Here is a 26,575-nt window from a genome sequence, read left to right as displayed (position 1 = left end):
GTTTTGCATTTCATCGCCAAGTTGTAAAAGGCTCTTGGTGAACCGGATCGCAAAGGGTTCTTGGTGAACCGTGGCTGAAGGTTCTTGGTGAATCGAAGTGTAAGGATTCTTGGTGTACCTTGCGGCTCTTGGTAAGCGAAAGAGATTTGTTCCCGATTGTAAAGGCTTCTCTGTCGGTGAAGGAGTTTCTTAGTGGATTGTGAAATCCTTGAGTTGGTCTTAAAACGTAGACGTAGCCTTGGTGCCGAACCACGTTAAAATACTAGTGTTAAACTTTCTCTTCTTTACACTCTTTATTTCACATCTTGTGCATGATTTATATTTAATTTATTATGATATAATTGCTTGCATCTTACCAAGATTATTATTTTGTAGAAGAAAGCAAAATTACGCAAAAGAGTCCATTCACCCCCCTCTGACTCTATACTCCCGGGCTGACAAACTACATTATCATACTAATACTAATCTATCTTAAAAAAATGTCTACAATCTATTAAGATTTATAAAACTATTTTATATAATACAAGTCATGGGCATGCACCATGTGTGCGCTCCATGGCTATTTATTTTTAAAACTCTAAAAAATATAAAGAAAATAAAAAATAATTAAATAGTACAAAGTTATTTTGGGATATTTGTAGATAATCATAGGGATATTTTGGGATAATTATAAGTGTTTATAGGGATAAATTTGACATAATTATAGGGATATTCTGAGATAGTTGTAGGTAAGTAAAGAAGTATTTTGAAATAATCATTGGTAGTTATAAGAATAAATTTGACATTTTTGAAAGAAGACATCAAAGTGAGAATTCTTTATTAATAGTTATAGGGATAAATTTGACATTTTTGAAAAAAGACATCAAAAAGTGAATTCCTTTTATAGTATTTGGTTTCGTTTGGAACTCAAAAAATATTAAGAAAATGAAAGGAAAATGAAAGAAAAATATCAAGCAATTCACATTTTCATATTTGACTATCAAGAAAAATAAGAAAGAAAATAAAAAAAATACCAAATTTATAAATAAAAATTTAATTTACACATCATTAATATTTTATTTTTCTTAATTTTTGGTTATAATTAAATAAAATTTTATTTTCAATAAGGAAAATGAGTTTCTTCCTTATTTTCCTTTCCTGACCTTTTTTTAAGTAAAATTCTTGATTCAAACAGACCTTTTGAGATTAGAGAAAATAACAAATAATTAAATAGTATAAGGTCATTTTGGAATAATTGTAATATGAATATTTTGGGATAATTATGAGCACCTATAGGGATAAATTTGGCATAATTATAAGAATATTTTGAGATAATTGTGCATAGTTAAGAGCATATTTTAGAATAATAATTGGTAGTTATAGGGATAAATTTAATATTTTTGAAAGAAGACATCAAAGGGAAAATCCCTTTTATAGCATTAGAGATTAGAGATAAATTTGATATAATTATAATGGTATTTTGGGATAGTTATGGGTAGTTAAAGGAACATTTTAGAATAATTATTGGTAATTATAGGGATAAATTTGACATTTTTGAAAGAAGACAACAAAGGGAGAATTTCCTTTATGGTATTAGAGATAAAAAATAACAAATAATTAAATAGTATAAGATCATTTTAGAATAATTGTAGATAGTTATAGGGGTATTTTGGGATAATTATGAGAAGCTATAGGGATAAACTTGATAGAATATAAGGGTATTTTGAGATACTTGTGGGTAGTTAAAGAAATATTTTGAAATAATCATTGACAGTTATAAGGATAAATTTGATATTTTTGAAAGAAGACATCAAATGGAGAATCCCCATTATATTATTAGAAATAAATTTGACATAATTATAAAGGTATTTTGTGATTGTTGTGAGTAATTGAAGGAGCATTTTGGAAATAATCATTGGTTGTTATAAGGATAAATTTGACATTTTTGAAAGAAAACATAAAATGGAGAATTCCCTTTATAGTATTAGAGATTAGAGAATAACAAATAATTAAATAGTATAAAATCATTTTGGAATAGTCATAGATAGTTATAGGGGGGAAATAACTATGAGTAGTTATATAGAATTAAATTTAATATAATTAGAAGAGTATTTGGAGATAATTGTGAGTAGTTAAATGAGTATTTTGGAATAATCTTTGGTAGTTATAAGGATAAATTTGATATTTTTGAAAGAAGAAATCAAAGGAAAAATCTTCTTTATAGCATTAGAGATGAATTTGACATAATTAAAAGGATATTTTGAGATAGTTATGGATAGTTAAAGGAGAATTTTGAAATCATCAATGGGATCTTCCTTATAGCATTAGAGATGAATTTGACATAATTAAAAGAATATTTTGAGATAATTACGGGTAGTTAAAGGAGAATTTTGGAATCATCATTGGCAGCTAAAGGGATAAATTTGACATTTTGAAAGAAAATACCAAAGGAAGAATTCTCTTTATAGTATTAAAGCTATTTTTTGAAATATTTATGGGGTAATACGAATATTTTTAAAATATACATTTGTAGTGTAAAGACTTAAAATTTTTTTTTTGAGTAATTGCAAGGATAGTTTTTGAAATATTTATGGATAGTTATAGGAATATTTTAAAAATATACAGGAATAGTTATATGGACATTTTTTTGGAATATTTATCGATGATTATAGGGACATATTTTTGGAATATTTATGGATATTTATAGGAATACTTTTAAAATACATACCGGACACAGACTATGTACGTGCTTCAAGGTTTTTTATTTTTTATTTTTATTTTTTTTAAATATAAAAATAACAAAAAAAATTAAATAGTGTGAGGATATTTTGGCAGCTGAACAAAGAGAACAAAAAGGAAAATTGCTTCTTATTTTTTCAGGAATGGTTAAAGATCCATAGGACATTTTGGAAACTGAATAAAGATGTTAAAGGCAAAGGAAAACTACTTCCCAATTTTGTAAGAATAGTATGTGGATTGTAATGTATTTTTCACACTTATATCCTTAAACCTTTATTTTTTTAACTAATAAAAACATATTTTATATAAGATTAATTTCTAGAAAGATGACAACTAATAAAAATATATTTTATATAAGATTAATTTTTAGAAAGATGACACCAAATAGGGTAATCTCTTTTTTAGCAGTATAGATGAGTAGTTTATAGGGACATTTTTGAAATGTTTATGGCTAGTTATTGGATATTTTAGGGATGTTAAAAATTAGCCCAAGAGAATCCTTTTTCTAATAGTAGAGGTTTATCATTTATTTACTTGTAACATATTTCTCAATTCGGTAATTAACCGCAGGGTCAGTATCGTCAATTCGGCTAATTAACCGTACAGTTAAAAGTGCAGTTTAACGCTGTCGTTTTAAACGACTCCTTCAATTGGACTTCGAACCCTAAAAAATTTGCAGAGCTGAGTCGCAGTCTCACTGTCGCTCTCATTTCCCGCCCTTCTCTCTCTCTCTCGCTGAACCGATTCATGGCAGACAGGAGAAAACGCCGGCGAGCAGACCCAAGTTCCGATTCCGATTCAGACCAGAGAGTCGGATCCAAAAGCCTCCCCTTCAAGAAGGACCTGAAACCAGACTCAGCGATCCTCTCATCTCTCCAAGAACTCTCAAAAGCTGCCGCCGCAGCCAGCTCGTCCTCCAACAAGCCCCGCACTCTGACGGAACTATCCCTCTCCACTAACTGCCGCGAGGTCTCCGAACTCGAGCTCTCCGCCGTGCAATCCTCCATCGAACACCTCGTCATCAAGATCGCCCGCTCCATCCTCAGCGGCTCCGGTTTCGCTTTCGACGTCCCCGCCCGCTCCGCCGCCAACCAGCTCTACGTCCCTGAGCTCGACCGCATTGTCCTCAAGGACAAAACCTCCCTCCGCCCATACGCCAGCGTCGCCACCGTCCGCAAAGCCACCATCACCGCTCGCATACTCCAGCTCATCCACCAGCTCTGCATCAAGAACATTCACGTCACCAAGCGTGACCTCTTCTACACCGACGTCAAGCTCTTTCAGGACCAGACCCAATCGGACTCTATTCTCGATGACGTTTCTTGTATGCTCGGCTGTACCCGTTCTAGCCTCAATGTGATCGCCGCCGAGAAAGGGGTTGTTGTGGGCAGACTAATTTTCAGCGATAATGGCGATATGATTGATTGCACCAAAATGGGCATGGGTGGAAAAGCCATTCCGCCCAACATTGATCGGGTTGGGGACATGCAGAGTGATGCTTTGTTCATCCTTCTGGTTGAGAAGGATGCTGCTTATATTAGGTTAGCTGAGGATCGATTCTATAATCGGTTTCCTTGTATAATTGTTACTGCAAAGGGACAACCTGATGTGGCCACCAGACTGTTCTTGAGGAAGATGAAAGTAGAGTTGAAGCTTCCAGTCCTCGCACTTGTGGACAGTGATCCTTATGGATTGAAGATCTTATCAGTTTACGGTTGTGGGTCAAAGAACATGTCATATGACAGTGCAAATTTGACGACGCCGGATATAAAGTGGCTGGGAATTAGGCCAAGCGATTTGGACAAGTATAAGATACCAGAGCAATGTAGGTTACCGATGACAGAGCAGGATATAAAGACCGGAAGGGATATGCTGGAGGAAGACTTTGTGAAGAAGAATCCTGGGTGGGTTGAGGAGCTGAGTTTGATGGTGAAGACAAAGCAGAAGGCTGAAATTCAAGCTTTGAGCTCTTTCGGGTTCCAGTACTTATCAGAGGTCTATTTGCCACTGAAGTTGCAGCAGGAGGATTGGCTGTGAGTAGTGAGGCTTAGGTGGAGATGGAGATGTTGTGTAATGCTATTTCATGTTTTTCCTGTTCTTACTGTTTTTGTAATTTGATCAGTCCATGTATCCTTTTACTTCATTAATCATACAAGGTTTTTGGAGTTCAGCATCTTGATGATGTTTACCTGAATGTTGGAGAGGGGGTGGGGGGTGGTAAAATCTTTACATTTTCAGTTTAATATGTGATCTCTGTTGGTATTACAACAATTAACTTATCATACTTTGGAAGCAGTATAAAAAATAATAAAGAAAATTATAAAACACAATGAAAATTATGCAAAAATTAGCAATGATACATACAAAAGGATCACCTTTTAATTGTACCCACTCTTCTCTGTAACCATCGATACAATGATTCCTTTGTGACCTTTAACCTTTCTAGAACTGCAGGTCTTCTTGCGGAAAACTCCAATTCTGTGGGTAACCTCTTTATTCCCAAGTCTGCGTCTGAATCAAGGCAGCTTCCTAGATCCATATTGTTATTAAGCTCAATTTGTGGTACTGCTGAAAGAACTTCAAGCCTCAGTTCATTCTGCAGAAGCTTAATGATTGCATTTTTCCCTGCAGCTGTATGTGCATTAGTACCCAGGCTTACTTCCCCTACTCCTATGATGATCAGCAGGTCGTCATTTACTAGGTCTCCTGCAATCATAAAATAATAACATAAAAAGGCTGAATTGATGAGAGATTCTAACCTCCACCTCTCCCCTCTTCTCCCCACAACCCAACAAAAGCAGGGAAGGGCAGATCGTTTATACTATGCCATTTGCTTCCATATGCTTGTTATGGATATGTGGATGTGCGAGTTGTAACAATAACACAGAAGTCAACATGCACATACACTAACTTTTTCGTGTGTGTACATTCAACTATTATGAGGTTCATTGGAAATTATGTTAAAACGGAGTACACACTACAGTTTGTAATCTTTGCATCACTAGATATGCAGGAGAGTGGAGGCGTCCAAATATCCAAGCTCTTAAGAATAATCATTCATACCTAGAGAATACTTCTCTTTGATCATTCGCAAAACCGCAAGAACAACAATCCGAGCCTCAATCTGATAACACAATGGAACAAACATTAAAGACACAAGGCAGGAAAAGGAGATGATGTAGTAGCAGTTTTACTTCATGACAAAAACACAGTAAATTAGTCAATGTTGACCAGAGAGACAGAAAGAGAGAGCTATTGTCTCATCCATTTAAAAGAATAAAAAAATTGGGGGGGGGGGGGGAGGGGGGGAGACAACACTGTCAAGAGAAAAAGGACTAATGTTGTCTCATCCATATAATGCACTGCTATATTTTGTAATCCATGATCAAAAAATTAAAAATAGAACCATCTCAAGAGTGCTTCTATTGACCGTACCTGTGTCAGTCCCTGAAGATCAACCACGAGATTATCAGCCATATCTTTTTGCAGGTGTGCTGCAACCTTTTCAAGAAGCAGAATTTGTGACCTTCCAGAGTGAGGTCTGTTGAAAGAAGGTCTGTTGAAAGAACTGGACTGGCCTTGATTCTGATTGTTATCTTGTATCACTCCTTCACACCACTCTTCAATTAATTCCTTAAGATAGTAATCATTGGATTTATACCTGCAATATGTCTGGCTGATTTTAAGCACTAAGACTCTAATAAACTAATATCTATGTTGGAGAAAATTGGTGGTCATCAATCCTCTCAGTCTCACATGCTAGCTCATGCTAGGAGTAAGTAAAGCATTGTCTACAGGCATGCATTGATGACGATTAAGTACAATTGTGTGCACAGACATTGTGATAATATGAATAGCTTTGTTAGACAGGAGTTCATTTTAAGTTGGGACATCTTCACCAGTAGCAGTGTTGATGATAAATGTTCTATCAGTATCCATCAATGTTTTAAAAGGCTCAATCAAGGCTCACCTTGAGGCTCGCCTCAAGGCAAGGCATGCTTGAAACGCCTTGAGATTCAATCTAAAATACCAAATTCCAAAAAGACTAACACATTACATGCTGAGACTTACACATTTTTACAAAAAGCACACTTTTTGCGCCTTTTTAGTTGAGGCTTATGCATTTTGGGTGTGTGATTCTCAATTTATAATTGATTAGAAAATTTTAACTACATGTTTGTATAAAAGAAATGTCATAATATGAGTTTATTTTTAAAACTCTTGAACCTCAACCTTTCCAAAATAACTGAGAGTTGTCTTTTGCATCATGAAAATAGTTTTGAACTTTGCAATGGTATAGCTATCTCTTGTCATGATTTATGTCATGTATTCAAGTTAGCAATTTTTGAATGACCAACAAGTATTTTGCGAAGTACATCTAATTTTTCTTTTCTATATTATATTTGTGATTTTCTTAATTTTTATTTTATTTTAAATATATATAATTTATTTAACAATTTTTTATCTTAAAAAAATAAATCTCAAAAAGCTTACGCCCCAACGCCTTAAGGCTTACGCCTCGCCTTTTGAGGGTTAAAATGCCTTGCCTTACGCCTTTGCCTTTTAAAACATTGGTATCCATGATAAAATTGGGATAAGATTTACAACAAATGGCATCCAGAGAAATCATTTCAGAAAAAAACAAAAAAGATAGATATAGTTTTAAAAGAAATGCTTGCTACATGGTTTTAAAATGCGATCACAGTTTCCACTGCACTACAGCCATGGGTATTGCAGGAATTGAGAGTAACGGAAGTTGTGTGGCAAGAAGTGGCTGTGGGGCCTTGAATTTTGTTTTAGCACATACAACCATGCAAATTGAATAGAAGCATTTTATATTCTAAAATGTACTGTTAAATGCATTCTGGATAGTTTTATTCATCCTACAAACACTCATAGTAGGGGAATCAATGATGTTATTAACATTAGTATGTTCTTAGCAAGAAAACAAGTCACATTTCTTGTACTTTGCAGTACCTAGCACTTAATAGTAATTATATTCTAGTAATCTACTTATTAATATTTAGTTACTAATTAATATGACAAATTTACAAATTCATCAATACTAATATTTTACCAGACAAATGTAATCAAAAAATTTTAAAACAGAAAATGATCTCAAAAATTATGAATTGATTGTTTTGACAACAATCATGCACTTTTAATGTAGATAAACTGATTCTTTAACTCCAATCAGCTGCCTCTTCAACAAATTCCAACAAAACTCAGTTCTGATGCAGGTTTATAATTGCATTCCTAACCAAATGCAACCTATAGCAACATCAAATAACAGAAAGATGGAGAGTTTGTGCATATTGAACTGGGATGTGCAAACACCACCCTTGGTTTTATAAAATAGTCTGAAAGTCTTGTCTTTCAAGCTTTCGATTAGTAGATCTAAGCACTAGTAGCCTTGAGTGAGTATGAGGAGCAAAAAATCACAGAAAGAAAGTAAGTAAAAAAGGGGGCCAAAGCTTGGTTTTGTGGCTGTTGGCACTCAGCAATTTCAAGAGCCATAATGGGCCATAATTGCCCATAATAGAATTGTAACATCGATTATGCCTGTTATGGACACAAAGTGGCTGCTTCACACCACATTAGCAGAGTCTGAAGTGGTATTGAGGACCCTTGCATAACAACTGCTAGGTTATGTAATGGCAACTATTAAAACCACAGTTTGATGGAATTTCATGTTTATTAGGAAGACAGCAAGCTAAACAGAAGAAAGATTTGCCCAAGTAGATGTACAATTTAACATACCCAGCTTTGTGCATATCCTGGTACACAGCTAAGCACTGTTGTACTTCATGCAAGGAACCGTATCTGCTATGAGCTCTTAGAAGTGTATTATAGGTCACCTGAAATAACAACACGCAGTATTTATGCATCTTCAACTGAGTTGAGAATGTCTTTATCGTAAAGATAAGTACTATGGCATACAGAATCCAAGAAATTCAGAGAATAGTAAACCATTTTTATTAAATTGACATGCAAAACAACATCCAGAGCACAAACTGAAATTGCTGCCACTTATGACTCCTGCTGAAGACAAAGCGAAGGGTTTGTTGAGGTTTATGATGCAGAACAGCATCAAGATATTACAGCCAAGAAAGAATTTGGCAGAAAGAGGAGATGAGAGGGGAAGAAGAAGAAGAAGAAGAAGAAGAAGAAGGAAGAAGGAAGAAGGAAGAAAAGGAGGTACAAGGGAGGGAAATCCCGCATCACATTCAGTTCAAATTCATCAAAAACTAACTCTTACATGGCTTTTGCACCCTATTTATAAGAAAGCCGCCTAAATTACATGAGTAACACATAAATCCCTAAAATTACATAAATTACAAAAGAACCCTTAATGTACACATCTAGTACAAACAATCCCTTGATCCAATTCTTTTGAATTTGTCTCTAGCAAGGGTCTACCCACGGTCTGGCTTCTTGATGTACATCAAGCCTCCCCTAGTTGGGGGAAAAAAATGGGCCTTGAATTTTGTTGGAGGATCAAAAGTAAGAAGCAATTAACTTTGACTCTCCAAAAGTCAGTGTGTCAATGATGCAAGAAACCTTGCTCCATTGGTAGTATCACAAAAAGAAGGAGCTGAGGGTTGACAATTGACATCAATGAACACCTCAAAATGACAAACTCGATAATAGGGATGTTGGAAAGACTTTGGATTTATTCAAGCAATACATTTCCTTGCTTGTAGTGTCTTCAAGTTGAGTAACTTTGAAATGATCAATATTGTCAAATTCTTTGTCTTGGTTGGTTGGTAGAGCAAGCTTCAAAATAATATTCTTACCATTATAGTGAAAAACATCTGGGTTCTCACATCTTTGAATCACACCCAAATCATCCAACCAAGGAGAACCAATAAGTACACAGCCAATACTCATGGGTATGATGTCACACCAAATATTATCAAAATAGTAACCCATTGGAATAGGAACTAAACATCTTTCACATACATGTAAAATAGTCTGATCAACAAAGATATTTATTTCATAATGCTTTGGGTGGGGTTCCAAATGAAGTTGCATACTAGTGATCCCATTTCTAGAAACCACATTCATGGGGCATCTTCCATCCATAATAATCAAATTGAGATTCGAATCGTGAATCGCAATTTCAATTTCGGGAAGCGCAAATCGATTCAAATAAATCATAAGATTTGGTACAAATCTCCAGAATCAATTCTAAATAAGATGCATATATTGATATATAAGATAAACAATAAAATACATTTAAATTTTGAAAATACTAAAATCATATTTCATGTGTATGCTTTCCCTAAACAATTGAAAAGTAAGGGAATGAGTCAAGATATATTAATCAAAAAATAAGCCTTATGCTGTTTAAGGGAAGGAAACAAGTAAAAATAATTAAAAAAACTGTACTTTTGGTGTTTATCAACAATTATAAAAAATATATATTTCATTATATTCTTTCTTGAATTAAAGAGGAATTTTTTTATACCTAAAATACAGATAAAAATTAAACAAATGACTGAAAAACAGACTTTTGAATCTTAATAACACAACGAAACATGAATACCACCTCATCTGATGAGTGTTCTGGCCCCCTCTTCTCAATGGTAGAACACTATACTCCTCCAAGAGTGAAGAATGGTTTTATGAAGGCAGCATAAGACCTAAAGTTCTATTTTCTCTATTTCTTTATAACAAAACTAATATAGATAAGGAATGGAAGGTAATCATGTTAAAATGAATGCAATGCTGTTTTTGGGGTTTTAAACTAGTTAGGTTTGTCAAGATATGATAGGTCCAAAATCGTGCAAATCAATTTGTTAGTTTCACAAGGTGAATCGATAGATTTGGCAACGATTCAGTTGTATTTAGATTTACTAGTAAGATTTGAATCAATTTGGTGCGGAATCAATATGAATCATATGAATAAAATGCAAATCTTAAGATTCTAACAACTATGCTTCCATCAATGATGTATTATTATGTGTTAAAGAGTTTTGATAGTAATAAGTGTGAGTTAGTAAGGGTATTATTATCATTCCTATTGTACTTACATATATTATAAATAGAGGGAGAGACCTATGATTGAGTTTAGGTCTTCCATTTTACCCAATTACTCAACATGGTATCAGAGCACGATCCAAACTAAACCCTACTCTTCTCAGCTGTCGCTGGAAAACACCTTTTCCACGGCTGTCCTTCCTAGATTCACCTCCATCCCATATTATTTCACAAAACCAACCATACACCCATAAATAGACCCCCCCTGATGACTCACCCACAAAACCCCATTGCCAGAGGAGCTCCCACGTGCCGGAGCATGAGTAAATTTCTGGCCACCTTTTTTTTACCTCTGCCATGCTATGATTTCTTCTCTAGACTATATTATCAAGCTGTTAGATCAGTTTTTTGCTAAAAAATTCAACCTTTTCCGACTATGCACTCGCAGCATTTAGTTAATGTTTGTTCAAGGCTAGTGAAGGCTTCTTTGTGAGTTTTTTGGAGCCGTGGCAGCATTCATATGTTCAGTTACGAGGCTGTGGCAGTGCAATATCCGTCGGTGTGTTGTTCACCTCGTCCGTGGCAGTGTGGCACCCAAGGAATGGTTCTGTGATGCTTCGTGAAGCTGTTTATCAATTGTTAATGAGTTTTGGGTTTGAAACAGTTGGATTTGCTGTGTTTTTTGATTCATTATTCTAATTCCTTCCATATACCAAAATATCAAGCTGTTGGGCATGTGTTTTTTGCTCCAAGATCCAATCTTTGTTGTGACAATGCACTCATGGTAATTCGTTAGTTGTTGTTCGGTGTTGGTAACGGTCATTGGTGAACTTCTTGGGGCAGTGGCAGTGCTCATAAGCTGTTTATTTTTTATTTTTATTATTATTTTTTGTGTGAGGCTGTGGTAGTGTTGCTTTCTTTTGGCTGCATCTGAGGTTTTTGGTGATTTGTTCATGGTAGTTTTAGTGGATCACCTCTCCAATTAATCCAGTGCTGAGTGTTGCTTTCTTGGGGCTGCGTGTGAGTTTCTTGTTGCGATGGCAGCCTTGTACTAATTTATCTGTGGCTTGTTCATGTTGGGTCACCTTGTTCGTGGTTGTTCCAATTGTTCCAGCAATTAATCTTATGCTCATTGGTTTGAGTTTGTGAATGTTGGGATGGCGTTTGCAAATCCCAAAAGTATGATTCCTTCCTAAGTCACTTATTGGAGTGAACCGCATACTGTGACTATATCAGAGGAGGAGTATTCCAGGTTTCTGCAGCATCAATTGTCTCAACAAGCATCTTATCACATTGCTTCTTTTACACAGAAAGGTAATCCTACAGTCTACATATCATCTGGTATCTTTCCTACTAGTCCTTGGATTATTGATTTTGCTGCCACTAATCATAGGACAGGTGCAACCAACTTCTTTTCTGATCTCCAATATCCTAACAATCTCCCTCAAGTTACCCTTGCTGATGGGTCCAATATTGCTGTTAAGGGGATAGGAACAATAAATCCTACTCCTTATATCTCACTTTTTTTTTTTTTCTGCTTTATACATTCCTAAATCTCCTTTCAATCATATGTTAGTTAGTAAGCTTACAAAGTCACTAAATTGCTCTATGACATTCCTTCTTGATTTTGTGGTTATTCAAGATCTGAAGACAAGAAAGACAATCGGCATAGGACGTGAGGCTCGTGGACTTTATTACTTTGAGTCGCCTTTTCCACCCAATGCCTACTCAGTTGCAGCAACACCATTTCAAATCCATTGTCGTCTTGGTCATCTGTCCTTAGACAAGTTGAAACAGATAGTTCTTACATTGATTTCCGTGTCTAATCTTGAGTGAGTCCTGTCAATTGGACAAGCATCATCGTGTTCCCTTTGCTCCCTGGGTCAACAAACGGGTGGTTAGTCCTTTCATTCTTGTACATTCTGATATTTGGGGTCCTAGTTGTGTGACATTGGAGTTGGGGTTTCGGTACTTTGTTACATTTGTTGATGACTACTCTAAGATGACTTGGTTATATTTAATGAAAGATTGTTCCAAGTTGTTTGATATCTTTTGTGCTTTCTATTCCCAAATAAAGACTCAATTTGACGTGCCACTTAGGATACTTCGTAGTGATAATGCTAAGGAGTACTTCAGTGCTTATATGATTTACTCTGGCATGATCCATCAGTCCTCTTGTGCCCACATTCCACAACAAAATGGAGTTGCAGAGTTGAAAAATAGACATATTCTTGAAGTCACTCATACCCTATTGTATCAAATGAATGTCTCCAAAGTCTTTTGGAGTGATGCTGTGCTCCCAGCTTGCTCCCTCATCAATAAAATGCCATCCTATGTCCTTGGTGGTAAAATTTCATATTCATCTGTCCTAAGGCTCCTTTGTTCTCCTTCCCTCATATATTTGGTTGTGTCCTTTGTCCATCAGTTATCTCCAAAAATGGATAAGTTGGATCCTCATGCTATCAAATTTATTTTTTTGGGCTTTTTCCGTTGGCGTTCTTTCCGATCTCTATGCATGTCACTGCTCCACTAGAAATTCCCTCTGCCCTACCATACTCCAACTTGATAGTTTCCACCACCCGTCCAGGGTTGAGTCCTAGGATTTGACGGCGGACTTAAAAAACCACCTACAAAAGCTTTACGCCCAATCATTCCGGATAACGCTTGCATCTTCTATATTACTACGGCTGCTGGCACAAAGTTAGCCAATGCTTATTTCCTAGATACCGTCATTGCTTCTTCTTTGGGAAAATAAATTCACGACTCATGGGCCTTCTACCTCCACGCGGCATTGCTTCGTTAGGCTTTAGCCTATTGTGGAAAATCCCCCACTACTGCCCCCCGTAGAAGTTTGGGCCGTGTCTCAGTCCCAGTGTAGCTCATCATCCTCTCAAACCAACTACAGATCATCGCCTGATAAGCCATTACCTCACCAACTAGCCAATTAGATGTGAGCCCCTCCTTGGGCGGATTCATCCTTTTGCTCCTTAGCCTACACAGGGTATTAGTAGCTATTTCCAATTGTTGTTTCCCACCCAAGGGTAGGTTCTTACGTGTTACTCACCCATCCGCCATTGGAAACACCACTTCCCGTCCGACTTGCATATGTTAAGCATGCCGCCAGTGTTCATCTTGAGCCAAGATCGAACTCTCACGGAAATTGAGAAGGATTTTTTTCTTTTGGAAAAAAGGAAATCAACTAGTTATGTGTCACATTTGATTTTCTTATGTCATTAAGGAATCACAATTGGAGATTCAAATCCGAAAATCGTTTATGAATTCACAATCAATAGTTAATGGTTCCAATTTGTCTAATCGACATCCAAGATGTACTCCAACAAGTAAATGAGGTTCGAATAAATATTGGTTGTGCTTGAAAGGTTATGAATTGATTGACAAGTCCAATCTCAATATCTTGGTTTCGAGTGGCAATGCATCGCGGGTCCATATATATACATTATCTGCTAATGCATGACCTGTTAATGTTTGGATAAAAATTCTTTCTAGGATCATTCCCTTTCAAAACTCACAGAAATACCTCGCATAGTACCACAATCTATTCTACATACAACAATGGGTTGAACTACTTCAACAAGTCTGCGCGTGAGATATCTAGCATCAGATGTTCGTACCGCAGTATCCACAACTCCTTGACAGGCTTTGTAGCAAGAAATGATATATTCTGTTAAAGAAAGTCCTTTGTGTAAATTGCTTTGAATGGGTGAATCAATCATTTGTCCTTGTGGATTCGAAATGGGCACTACTTTTCGAGAGATCTCAAATCACTGGTATCTATCAAAATTATAAGCATCAACATGTAAGTTCTGGATCCAAGCAATAGTATTGGGGCCCTTAGCTATTGTTTTTGAGAATGACTAGGTCAGGTCCATTCCTCAAAAGAAGTTTTTATGGGATCTCTATCTACCAAAATTTTGACTTCTAGTATTGGCGAACGAATAATCATCAAGTCCTCTTCTTTCCAGACAACCCATACAAAGAAACCTGCCAAGAAAAGAGTTAAGTAATTAATAAACCTACGAAATACATTTTTAATTTAATTAGTTTCTTTCTATTCTATCTCCCTTCTATTATTTTCTTTAGTTACTCGCTAGAGCAATTATGATCTCGAAGTTGATTTGGGGCAAGTGTTTGGAGCTATTATAACATAGCTATGAGGCACTCAACGAACTTTTCAATCTTATAAAGCCTTTTCGGCTGGGCTTTGGATTGACGCAAAAATGATTTTTGTTATGCAACTTAGTGTGTTCATAGATTGATGGAGCTACTTCATGTTTTGCATAGAACATATTACTATTACTCAATCTATTACTTTATTCCAAATCACACAAGCAGTCATTGCTAAGGGACATCTCAGTTTCTATATTTAGCAGTGTTTTAAAAGGCGAAGGCGTAAGGTGAGGCATTTTACCCTCTGGGAGGCGAGGCGTAAGCCTCAAGGTGTTGAGGCATAAGCATTTTGGGACTGTATTTTTTAAAATAATTAATAAATAAAAAAATTACATATAGTATAAAATTTTCTTTTAATTTTTAAATATTTATCAAACAAATCCTTAAAAACATATATTTGCTATGTTTCTTATATAAATGTTGAAAAAGCTATAAATTCAATTATTATTTTATAATTTTACAAAATTAAAAATTGAATAAGAATTCTTTTCTACAACATGCCTCAAGATTTTTAGTTGTAAAAAAAATAATTTATATTCTGATTCCAATTTTTAATACAAAATATCATATATACATTTAAAAGATATTTTCTTTTAAATTTGCTTTATATATGTTGGGTAGATGAAAAGTGAAATAGTAAAAGTAGGTAGTCACGAGTCTTGACGAAGCTTGGACGAATCGTTGGAGGTAGTCGTCGAGTCGTTGGAGAGGGAGAAGAAGCTTCGCTGAGAGAGGAAGAATTGAGAGAGCAAAGCCTTCGTCGAGGCTTCGAAAGAGAGAGTAGAGGCTTTGTCGAGGCTTCGAAGAGAGAGTAGAGGCTTCGTCGAGGCTTCGAAGAGAGAGCAGAGGATTCGTCAAGCTTCACTGACAGAGCAGAGGAGAAAAAGCTTCGTAGGAGAGAGAGGGAGGATAGGGTTTCAGTGCGTTCTGGGTTCTGGCCATTTAAAAATGTGTTTTAAACCAGGAATACCAAAAGGCGTACGCCTTGAATCTAAGGCGTAAAAAGGCGAGTTTTTTTGCTTGATGCGTATGCTTTCTCGCCTGAGGTGTACGCTTTTATGGACTTGTACGTTTTCACTTGTGCCTTGGGTGCGTTTTTGGCCTAAAATGCCTCAAGGTGCGCCTCAATTATGCCTTTCAAATCACTGATATTTAGACATCCGAAGGTTATATTAGTTTTATTTATTTAATAGCAGTAGCAGAAAAGGAAGAAGAAGAGGTATATTCTATAGTCTATTTGCGTTTATTCCTACGAAATGCTAGACAAAATAGAAAGACCTTAAATTTTGCTCAAACAGAAGAAGAAGAGATCATAATGAAATGAAAGGAAAAAAGAAAAAGAAGAATTATACTTTAAAATGAAAGTGGCATGCTATAAAAATAACTCATTTTTTGAAACTTCTTATTTGGATGAGAATCAAGAAAATTTGAAGTTAAAAATACTTCAAAATAAAGGTGGTCACGACCTCCTCTGCTTTGAAAAACCTTTTGTGACTCTTCTTTTTTGACTATAAACGATGGTCTTCCATTGCGATATATAAAAAACGATCGATTTGAAAATGCTGTAAGAAATGAAATGTCACAATATTTTTTTTATACATGCCGAAGTGATGGAAAACAAAAAATATCTTTTACGTATTCACCTAGTTTGTCAACTTTTTTGGTAATGATACAAAGATATCTTTCTTTGTCCACAATAGAAAAATTCTCCTTTGATGAATTGTATAATTATTGGATTTATACCAATGAACAAAAAAGGAATAAACAAAGCAACGAGTTTATAACAAGAATTGAGGCTCTGGACAAAGAATCTCCTTTCCTCGATATACTTGAAAAAATGACTAGATTATGTAATGATGAAACTGAAAAAGAATACTTGCCTAAGATACATGATCCTTTCTTGAACGGACCCTATCGTGGAACAATCAAAAAATTGTCTTCACCTTCAATCATAAATAGAAATGAAACTTCAATAGAAAATTCCATAGAGATAGTCGAAAACGTAAATTAACTATCCAGAGCTTGAAATTCAATCGGATTCTAAAAAATCATTCATTCTTCGAAACATCTACAAGAGTTGGCTTATATATAGCTATTAGATTACATCTACCTAGTTCAACCCCCCTTATCCAATCATTTTTCATGAATCTTGTTTTTGGTAGCTTTTGTGCTGAGGAATTCGTAATATTATACAAGAACGTATTGAGCAATACAATATAGAAGTAAAAATTGTAAATACTGGTATTGTACTTCAAGTAGGCGATGGCATTGCTCGTATTCATGGTCTACTGATGTCACCTTTTTCGATTCTACACCATACTACTCTGATTCATTGAGTTTTGTTGACCTTGATGAGTCCCTTTGTCTTGCCTTCCAGATCCAAACTGTAGTGATCCCAAAAAAATAAAAAAAAAATAAAAAATAAAAAAATTAATTAAAAAAATTAAATTAATTAAATTATTATTATTATTATTTAAATTATATAATATAATATATATATATATATATATATATATATATATATGAAGTGAACTTCTTGAAGCTTGGAAGAAGGAAGAAGGAATTTTTTTTTAAAAAGCTAAGGAGCTGTGCCCCCCTAGCGTCGCCTCTCTTCGTCTCCGTCTCTCTCTCCTCTCATTTCTTGACCGATATTTGGCCGATCGGGAAACAAAAGGTACCGTTGGGTTCCTAACTCCGCCACCGACATTTCTACTTGAGCGAATTTGTCGCGGGAGCGGCATAGGTACCATTCCTCGGGTAAGGTAACTTTTCTCTATTTCTTCAATTTTTCCGTAAATCTGCCATTAAATCGACGATTGGACACCACCATGGAATCCTAGTCGCGATCGTCGTCATTTTGGCTGAAGTAAATTTCCAATTTGGGTTTCCTAGGCCCCACTCCAAAGCGAGAGTGAAATTTGGGGAATTAAGTAAATTTGTTATATTTGAGGGTATAATTATTTATTTGGAATTTAAGGGTTTAGGAAATATTAAAATAGTATTTTATTTAGAGTTGATTTAATTGAACTAGAATTATTGAATCAGGGTTCAGGTGAGCGCCGCAGACATTTTTCGAGGTCCTTGTTGGCATAGTTCAAGAACCAGGTAAGGGGAAAAATATATATTAAACTAGAATTTTTATGAATTTAATGAAAAATGAATTGTGTTATATATACGTGTATATGTTTCGGTATGAGTTTAAAATGCCAACCATTTAAATTATATTTTCTGAGCTTAGGGCTGTTTATTAGATATGTATATGCGAAAATGAACTAATGAAAGTGAAAGATATTTTCAAGATAATTATGTAAGATAAGAAAGGTATATTTTGAGCATATGAATGTTAAATGCAGGTTGACTTATTTTACGGGGAATACATATATATGAATTTTACTGCTAAATAGTGTGGCATACGTAAATTGAACCTTGTATGGGACTATGTTATATGTATGAGATACATGTTATGCAGGAAATGCACTGAAATGAAATGTTATATGGAATATGCTGCATGTGTTTGTTAATACAACCATATTTACGACAGCCAAAAGGGAGCTGTGGATTACGTTTATGACAGCCAAAAGGGTGCTGTGGATTATGTTCATGACAGCCAAAAGGGAGCTGTAGATCATGTTAATGATAGCCAAAAGGGAGCTGTTGTAATTAAAAGACAACGAGAATGATTAGAAAATATGAAATGCAAACAATGTGAAATGGAATGAGCCACATAAAGTGAAATGCTATGAAATGGTTAAGTTAAGAACATAAACAGTTAAGAATTACAGAATAACGAGAAGAAGAATAATGTATTATGGTATTATCAGTATGTATGTTAGTAGAACGTATTACATTTGGGTGGGGCAAACTCTTCACCTGAGGGCTTGCTGAGAATGGCGAGTGCCCTGGTAAGTATCAGATGTGGCACTAGGCTACATAACGTGCTAGGGTAGAGGGAAACTATTTGTATGGAGGGGTAGATTTCCTTATTCTCGAGGCCTTCCCTGGTAAACCTTTGTATGAATTGTGCGAGTATGAGATTACATCACTACCTAGGGGCTTATTGAGTAAGATGAGTGCTCTGGTATGCTTCAGTTGTAACCTTTGGATTACCTAAAGTATCAGAGCAGAGGGGTGCTACTTGTATGGGCGGGTAATTACCCCTATCCTTGGGTAATCTCGTAGGTAAAATGTCTTGCATGTGTTTGATTAGGAATAGAAAATGATTTTAGAAATTATGCTAATGATTTGCAAATGATGAAAATGCATACTCATGTTATATACAAACCTCATGTTGGCCACACACTGTTTTAATATATTGTTTCTTCCCTTACTGAGATGTGTCTCACCTAAATATGAACTTATCTTTTTTAGGACCTTCACGAGATCGAGCTTAGAGGGCTCGAGCTGTTATAACTTTTTGAGAAAAAAAGGTATAATTTTGATGATATTTTGGGATGTATATATTATATATTTTATGCTTTATGTTTTATGTTTTAAGTCTCCTGAAAAATGGATGGTTGTGAATACTGGAAGTGTAGGTTATGTTTTGGAGATATGTATATATGTGAATACAGGTTGATGTATGGTTTATTATGGTGTATGGATAAGAGTAGAAAACTTTGGTATTATATTTGTTGGAAGATTATAATTATGTTTTCCGCTGCATAAATGATATTAGAATGTCAGTTAGTAGGTAAATGAATGGATTAGTAACACTCCGGACCCACGTAGAGGGTTGGGGCATTACAGATGGTATTATAGCAGGTTTCTAGCCAGAAGTGTGATTAATTTCACATCACCTGGATATGGAAATGTTAGAGTATTAGGTTAGAAATGATTTATACCAGAGTATAGGAAACAGTTAGGATAAGGATGTTAGATGGATAGGTTAGGTTAGGTGTTGAGAAGTAGATTTGGTGTAGGGAAGTATAGGATTTTGTTTTGTAGTTTAGAGGCGGAAAAACATCGATGATTTCCTGTGAATTTTCTGAAGCAGTCGACAGCCTCAGAAAAGCCACAGTAAACCTTAGATGATTTCGTTTCTGAGCTGTGAGACTAGTCCTTATATGGAGAACTTGGATGTATATTGGATTTAAATTATATAATTGTGTTTTTGGGGTTATGATATGAAATTCTTATCTCTTTCCTGTCCTATTTTCAGGATGGATCCTAGGGATGAGGACGTAGAGGTAGAAGAAATGGATGATTTGGAGACCTCTAGTGAATAGGAAATTGATACCTCTACAATGTTGAGGGGTATAGCCCGACAGGTTAGGGCAGGAATGAAGAAGGATCCTAGAGAATAGAACTGCCCAACTTCAGATAAGGGCAATAGCATCAAGGAGTTTATGGGGTTGAACCCTCCTACTTTTGAGGGAGGACTTGATCCGGTGATTGCAGAGAATTGGGTTCAGTAGATAGAAGAGATACTGGAGGTACTCGGTTGCACGGATGAGCAGAAGGTCCGTTATGCCACATTTAGAATGATTGATGATGCAAAAATTTATTTGAGAGATATATTTACTAAATTGTATGAGGTATAGTAAATCGTAAAATTATGGAAATGAGATTAGGTAACGAATTTCGAGGACGAAATTCTTTTTAGGAGGGGAGAATGTAGTGATCCAAAAAAAAAAAAATAAAAAAAAATAAAAAAAAAAATAAAAAAAAAAAAAATTTTTTAAAAATTAATTTAAAAAATTAAATTAATTAAATAAAAATAATTTTTTAAATTATATAATATAATATATTAATATAATATAATATATTATATTATAAGAATATATATTTTTTAAAAAGCTGAGAAGGAGCTGCTCCCCCCCTAGCGTTGCCTCTCTTTGTCTCCGTCTCTCTTCCCTCATTTTTCAACGGATATTTGGCCGATCAGGAAACGGAAGGTACCATTGGGTTCCTAACTCCGCCACCGACATTTCTATTAGAGCGGATTTGTCGTGAGAGCGGCGTAGGCACCATTCCTGGGGTAAGGTAACTTTCCCTATTTCTTCAATTTCTCTGTAAATCTGCCGCTAAATCGACGATTGGGTACAACCACAGGGTCCTAGTTGCGATCGTCATCATTTTGACTTGAGTAAATTTCCAATTTGAGTTTCCTAGGCCCCACTCCAAAGCGAGAGTGAGATTTAGGGAATTAAGTAAATTGGTTATATTTGAGGGTATAATTATTTATTTGGAATTGAAGGGCCTAAGAAATATTAAACAACAACAACAACAAAACCAAGCCTTAGTCCCACTAAGTGGGGTCGGCTATATGAATCCTTTTCTGCCAATTTATGCAATCATGGACCATTTCTTTTGATAGATTCAAAGATATTAAATCCTTACTCACTATCTCCTCCCAAGTTATTTTAGGTCTACCCCTACCCCTTCTACTGCCTCCCACAGTAACTAAGTCACTCTTCCTCACAGGTGCACTATAAGGCCTACGTTGCAAGTGTCCATACCATCTGAGTCGTCCTTCCCTTATCCTATCTTCTATAGGAGCTACACCTAACTTACCACGAATATGTTCATTCCTTAATTTATCTTTCAATGTTATACCACTCATCCATCTAAGCATCCTCATCTCGGTAACTTTTACTTTTTGGATATTATGTTTCTTCGTCGCACAACATTATGATCCATATAGCATAGCTGGTCTTATAGCTGTCCTATAAAACTTCCCTTTCAATTTTAAGGGTATTCTACGATCACATATAACACTTGAAGAACTTCTCCATTTTACCCAACCTGCTTTAACTCTATGCATTACATCATCTTCAATTTCTCCTTCAGCTTGCATAATAGATCCAAGGTATCGAAATCTACAAGTGCTATTTATTTCTTCATCATCAAGTTTAACTTTGTCTCCAATATTCCTCCTATCATTACTAAAATTACATTTCATATATTCTGTTTTATTTCTACTTATCTTAAAGTCTCTAGATTCCAAAGCTTCTCTCCATAATTCTAACTCAGCCTCTACTCCATCCCTAGTTTCGTCAATTAATACAATATCATCTGCAAACAACATACACCATGGAACCTCCTTTTGAATACTCTTAGTCAATTGGTCCATCACTAAAGCAAAAAGATAAGGACTCAAAGCAGATCCTTGATGTACACCTATGGTAATTGGAAATTCTCTAGTTTCTCCATCTATAGTCTTTACACTAGTCATTACTCCATCGTACATATCCTTAATGACATCGGTATACCTACAACATACACCCTTTTTTTCTAAAACCCACCATAGAACTTCCCTAGGTATCCTATCATATGCTTTCTCAAGGTCAATAAATATCATATGCAAGTCCCTCTTCTTTTCTCTAAACTTTTCCATTAATCTTCTTAAAAGATAAATAGCTTCTGTTGTAGATCTCCCAGGCATAAAACCAAATTGATTTTCTGAGATCTTCGTTTCTAACCTTAATCTTTGTTCAACTACTCTTTCCCATAGTTTCATCGTATGACTCATAAGTTTAATTCCACGATAGTTATTACAATTTTGAATATCTCCTTTATTTTTGTATATAGGTATTAAAGTACTTTTCCTACATTCATTTGGCATTTTCTTAGTTTTTACAATTGTATTAAATAAATTAGTTAACCATATAATTCCGTTATCACCCAAGCATTTCCAAACTTCAATTGGGATGTTATTTGGTCCCATAGCTTTCCCATTTTTCATCTTTTTTAGTGCAAACTTAACTTCGTTAACTCTAATTTTTCGAATAAATCTTATATTTTTAGTCTTTTCCTCGTTTGACAATTCTAAATTTAAGCCTTCTATTTGGTTTTCGTTAAACAACTTACTAAAGTAACTTTGCCATCTTTCTTTAATATCTTCGTCCTTAACCAAGACAATATCATCCTCACTTTTTATACATTTTACATTTCCTAAGTCCTTGTTCTTCCTTTCTCTAGCTTTAGCAAGTTTAAATATATCTCTTTCCCCTTCTTTTGTACCTAATCTATCATACAAACTATTAAATGATCTATATTTAGCTTCACTAACGGCCATTTTTGCATCTTTTCTTGCCTCCTTATATTTTTCAAAGTTATCGTTGTTTCTACATTTTTGCCACGTTTTATACCAAATTCTTTTTGTCTTTATGATTTTTTGTACATCTTTATTCCACCACCAACTTTCTTTGCTATTTGAGAATCTTCCCCTGGATTCGCCTAAAATCTCTTTTGCTATCTTTTTAATAGAGCTAGCTAATCTATTCCAAAGAGTATTTGAATCTATCCCATCCTCTAAGGTCCAATCCCCATCTTTGATCATTTTATCTTTAAATTTTATTATATTTTCTCCTTTTAGGTTCCACCATCTAGTTCTCCTACACTGGTTTATTTTATCCTTTTTCTTCCATTTTTTAATGCATATATCTAACACTAAGACTCTATGTTGTGTGGTTAGCCTTTCACCTAAAATAACTTTACAATCGTTGCATGATACACGATCTACCCTCCTAGTTAAAAAAAAAATCTATTTGACTTCTATTTTGTCCACTTTTAAAGGTTATTAAGTGTTCTTCTCTCTTCTTAAAGCAAGTATTCATTATACTAAAACCATATGACATAGCAAAGTCTAAGATCATCTCCCCAAACTCATTTTTGTCTCCATATCCATATCCTCTATGTATCCTTTCATAATTTATATTATCTCTTCCAACTTGTCCATTCAGATCTCCTCCTATAAATATTTTCTCAGTCCCTGGTATGCCTTGTATAATACTATCCATATCTTCCCAAAATTGTCTTTTAAGATTTTTTGCTAAGCCAACTTGAGGAGCATAAGCACTAATGATATTTATTATCTCTTGTCCTAATACCATTTTGTTTTTTATAATTCTATCCCTTACTCTAATTACATCCACAACGCTATCTTTTAAGTTTTTGTCTATAATAATGCCTACTCCATTCTTATGTTTTTCTTTTCTAGTGTACCAAAGTTTAAAACCTGATTTATCGATTTCTCTAGCTTTCTCCCCCACCCACTTAGTTTCTTGAAGGCAAATTATATTAATTCTTCTTCTAATCATTGTATCCATAATTTCCATGCTTTTACCCGTAAGTGTCCCTATATTCCAAGTTGCTAATCTAATCCTATTTTCCTGAACTAACGTCTTTACCTGCCCACGTCCAGAATGATGCAGGAACCCTCGCATATTTGACACTGTACCCGGGTGCCGACACGGCGCGTCGCTTCGGGGCGACGACCTAGCCCACCCTCGCCCACTTTTCGCTACACCCGGGTGGTTCAAGTGCAACGCGTCGCTCGTAGGGGACGCCCCAGCAAATATTCGGTAAGGATTCATATCATAGTGATCTGACAAATTTTACGCTGGCTGTCAGCTATCTAATGCAACCCTTCTCCTTAACCCGGGCTTGGAACCGGCTGTGTGTGAAAAAATTGGGACATTTAAGTGCATCACAGGCGGAGTTAAAATTCATATATATGTATTCCCCGTAAAATAAGCCAATCTGCATTTTTTTATCTTACATAATTATCCTGAAAATAACCTTCACTTTCATCAGATCATTTTCGCATATACGTATCTAATAAACAGCCCTAAACTCAGAAAACATAATTTAAATGGTTGATATTTTAAATCCATACCGAAACATATACACGTATATATAACACAATTCATTTTCCATTAAATTCATAAAAATTTTGGTTTAATATATATTTTTCCCCTTACCTAATTCCTTGAACTACGCCAACAGGGACCTCGAAAAATGTCTGCAGCGCTCATCCGAATCCTATTTCAATAATCCTAGTTCAATTAAATCAATCTTAAATCCCACTCTCAACAAGCGTTTTGAATTGTGTTATATATACGTGTATATGTTTCGGTATGGATTTAAAATGCCAACCATTTAAATTATGTTTTCTGAGTTTAGGGCTGTTTATTAGATACGTATATGCGAAAATGATCTGATAAAAGTGAAGGATATTTTCAGGATAATTATGTAAGATAAAAAAATGCAGATTGGCTTATTTTACGGGGAATACATATATATGAATTTTACAGCTAAATAGTGTGACATAAGTAAATTGAACCTTGTATGGGACTATGTTATATGTATGAGATGCATGTTATGCAGGAAATGTACTGAAATGAAATGTTATATGGAATATGCTGCATGTGTTTATTAATGCAACCATGTTTACGACAACCAAAAGGGAGCTGTGGATCACGTTTTTGATAGCCAAAAGGGTGCTGTGAATTATGCTCATGGCAGTCAAAAGGGACCTGTAGATCATGTTAATGACAGCCAAAAGGGAGCTGTAGAAATAATAGCCAAAAGGGAGTTGTTGTAATTAAAAGACAATGAGAATGATAAGGAAATATGAAATGTGAACAATGTGAAATGGAATGAGCCACGTCAAGTGAAATGCTTTAAAATGTTTAAGTTAAGAACATGAACAGTTAAGAATACAGGATAATGACAGGCAGAATAATGTATTATGGTATTATCAGTATGTATGCTAGTAGAATGTGTTACGTTTGGGCGGGGCAAACTCTTTGCCCAAGGGCTTGCAGAGAAAGGCGAGTGCCTTGGTAAGTAGGACTGTACACGGTTCGATGCGGTTTGGTTTTGGCCGAAACTGAAAATTGAACCGAAATTTTTGGTTTTGGGATTTTCGAAACCGAAACCGAAACCGAAACTGAACTGAAATTATGCATTAATTGAAAACCGAAAATGTGGCGGTTTGGTTGCAGCTTTTCGATTTTTTTTTTACAAAAAAAATAACCTTTATTTTTCATAAAGTTGTTGAAAATTTATTGAGCATTTTAATTTTTTATAAGGACTCATAATTTTAACAAAATAAAATCTGTTGGGCACTTTTAACAAAAATAACCTTTATTTTTCATAAAGCTCTTAAAAATTTATTGAGCATTTTTATTTTCTATAGTGGCTATATGACTATATTGCATGCTATATTTTTACTAGCCATATTATATGTATATATATATATATATATATATCTTATATAAATCGATTATTCGGTTTTTTTCGGTTCGGTTTCAACATAAAACTGAAACCGAAACCAAACATTTTTATTTTTGGAAACCACAACCGAAACCGAAAATCAAAAAACCGAATTGTTTATGGTTTCAGTTCGGTTTCGGTCCGATTTTTGATTTTTTGGTAATTTTTGTACACCCCTACTGGTATGTATCAGATGTGGCACTAGGCTGCATAACGTGCTAGGACAAAGGGAAACTATTTGTATGGGCGGGTAGATTTTCTTATTCTCGGGGCCTTTGTTGGTAAACCTTTATATGAGTTGTGTGAGTACGAGCTTACATCACTACCTAGGGGCTTACAGAGTAAGATGAGTGCTCTGGTATGCTTCAGCTATGACCTTTGGGTTACCTAAAATATCAGAGCAAAGGGGTGCTACTTGTATGGGCGGGTAATCATCCCTATCCTTGGGTAATCTTGTGGGTAAAATGTCTTACATGTGTTTGATTAGGAATAGGAAATGATTTCAGAAATTATGCTAATGCTTTGCAAATGATGAAAATGTATACTTATGTTATATACAAACCTCATGTTAGTCACATACTGTTTTAATATATTATTTCTTCCCTTACTGAGATGTGTCTCGTCCGAATATGAACTTATCTTTTTCAGGACCTCCACGAGATCGAGCTTAGAGAGTTTGAGCTGT

At 35.1% G+C, this 26,575-nt stretch overlaps 2 protein-coding genes across 5 annotated transcripts in view; one reads left to right on the top strand and one right to left on the bottom strand.

Annotated features, from left to right (window-relative positions):
• The first annotated feature begins 3,465 nt into the window (after window positions 1-3,465).
• Window positions 3,466-4,891, top strand: LOC131167264 (DNA topoisomerase 6 subunit A). Its single transcript, XM_058125974.1, has one exon. The coding sequence runs from the start codon at window positions 3,466-3,468 to the stop codon at window positions 4,753-4,755; it is 1,290 nt and encodes a 429-aa protein (XP_057981957.1). The 3' UTR covers window positions 4,756-4,891.
• A 42-nt stretch (window positions 4,892-4,933) lies between these two features.
• Window positions 4,934-26,575, bottom strand: part of LOC131167263 (pentatricopeptide repeat-containing protein At5g02830, chloroplastic) — a 78,757-nt gene continuing 57,115 nt past the window's right edge. For all 4 annotated transcript variants that reach the window (XM_058125969.1, XM_058125970.1, XM_058125971.1 and 1 more), the window contains exons 9-12: window positions 8,479-8,576; window positions 6,154-6,379; window positions 5,782-5,842; window positions 4,934-5,424 (exon numbers count right to left, since the gene is read on the bottom strand). In XM_058125969.1, the coding sequence (XP_057981952.1) occupies window positions 5,090-5,424; window positions 5,782-5,842; window positions 6,154-6,379; window positions 8,479-8,576 (720 nt within the window). In that variant the 3' untranslated portion in view covers window positions 4,934-5,089. The remainder of the gene's footprint in view (window positions 5,425-5,781; window positions 5,843-6,153; window positions 6,380-8,478; window positions 8,577-26,575) is intronic.

The sequence above is a fragment of the Malania oleifera genome, chromosome 11 (assembly GCF_029873635.1).
Source record: "Malania oleifera isolate guangnan ecotype guangnan chromosome 11, ASM2987363v1, whole genome shotgun sequence".
NCBI classification, from domain to species: Eukaryota; Viridiplantae; Streptophyta; class Magnoliopsida; order Santalales; family Ximeniaceae; genus Malania; species Malania oleifera.
The sequence above is the reverse complement of the archived record's forward strand: the minus strand, read 5'-3'. Positions and strand labels throughout refer to the sequence as shown.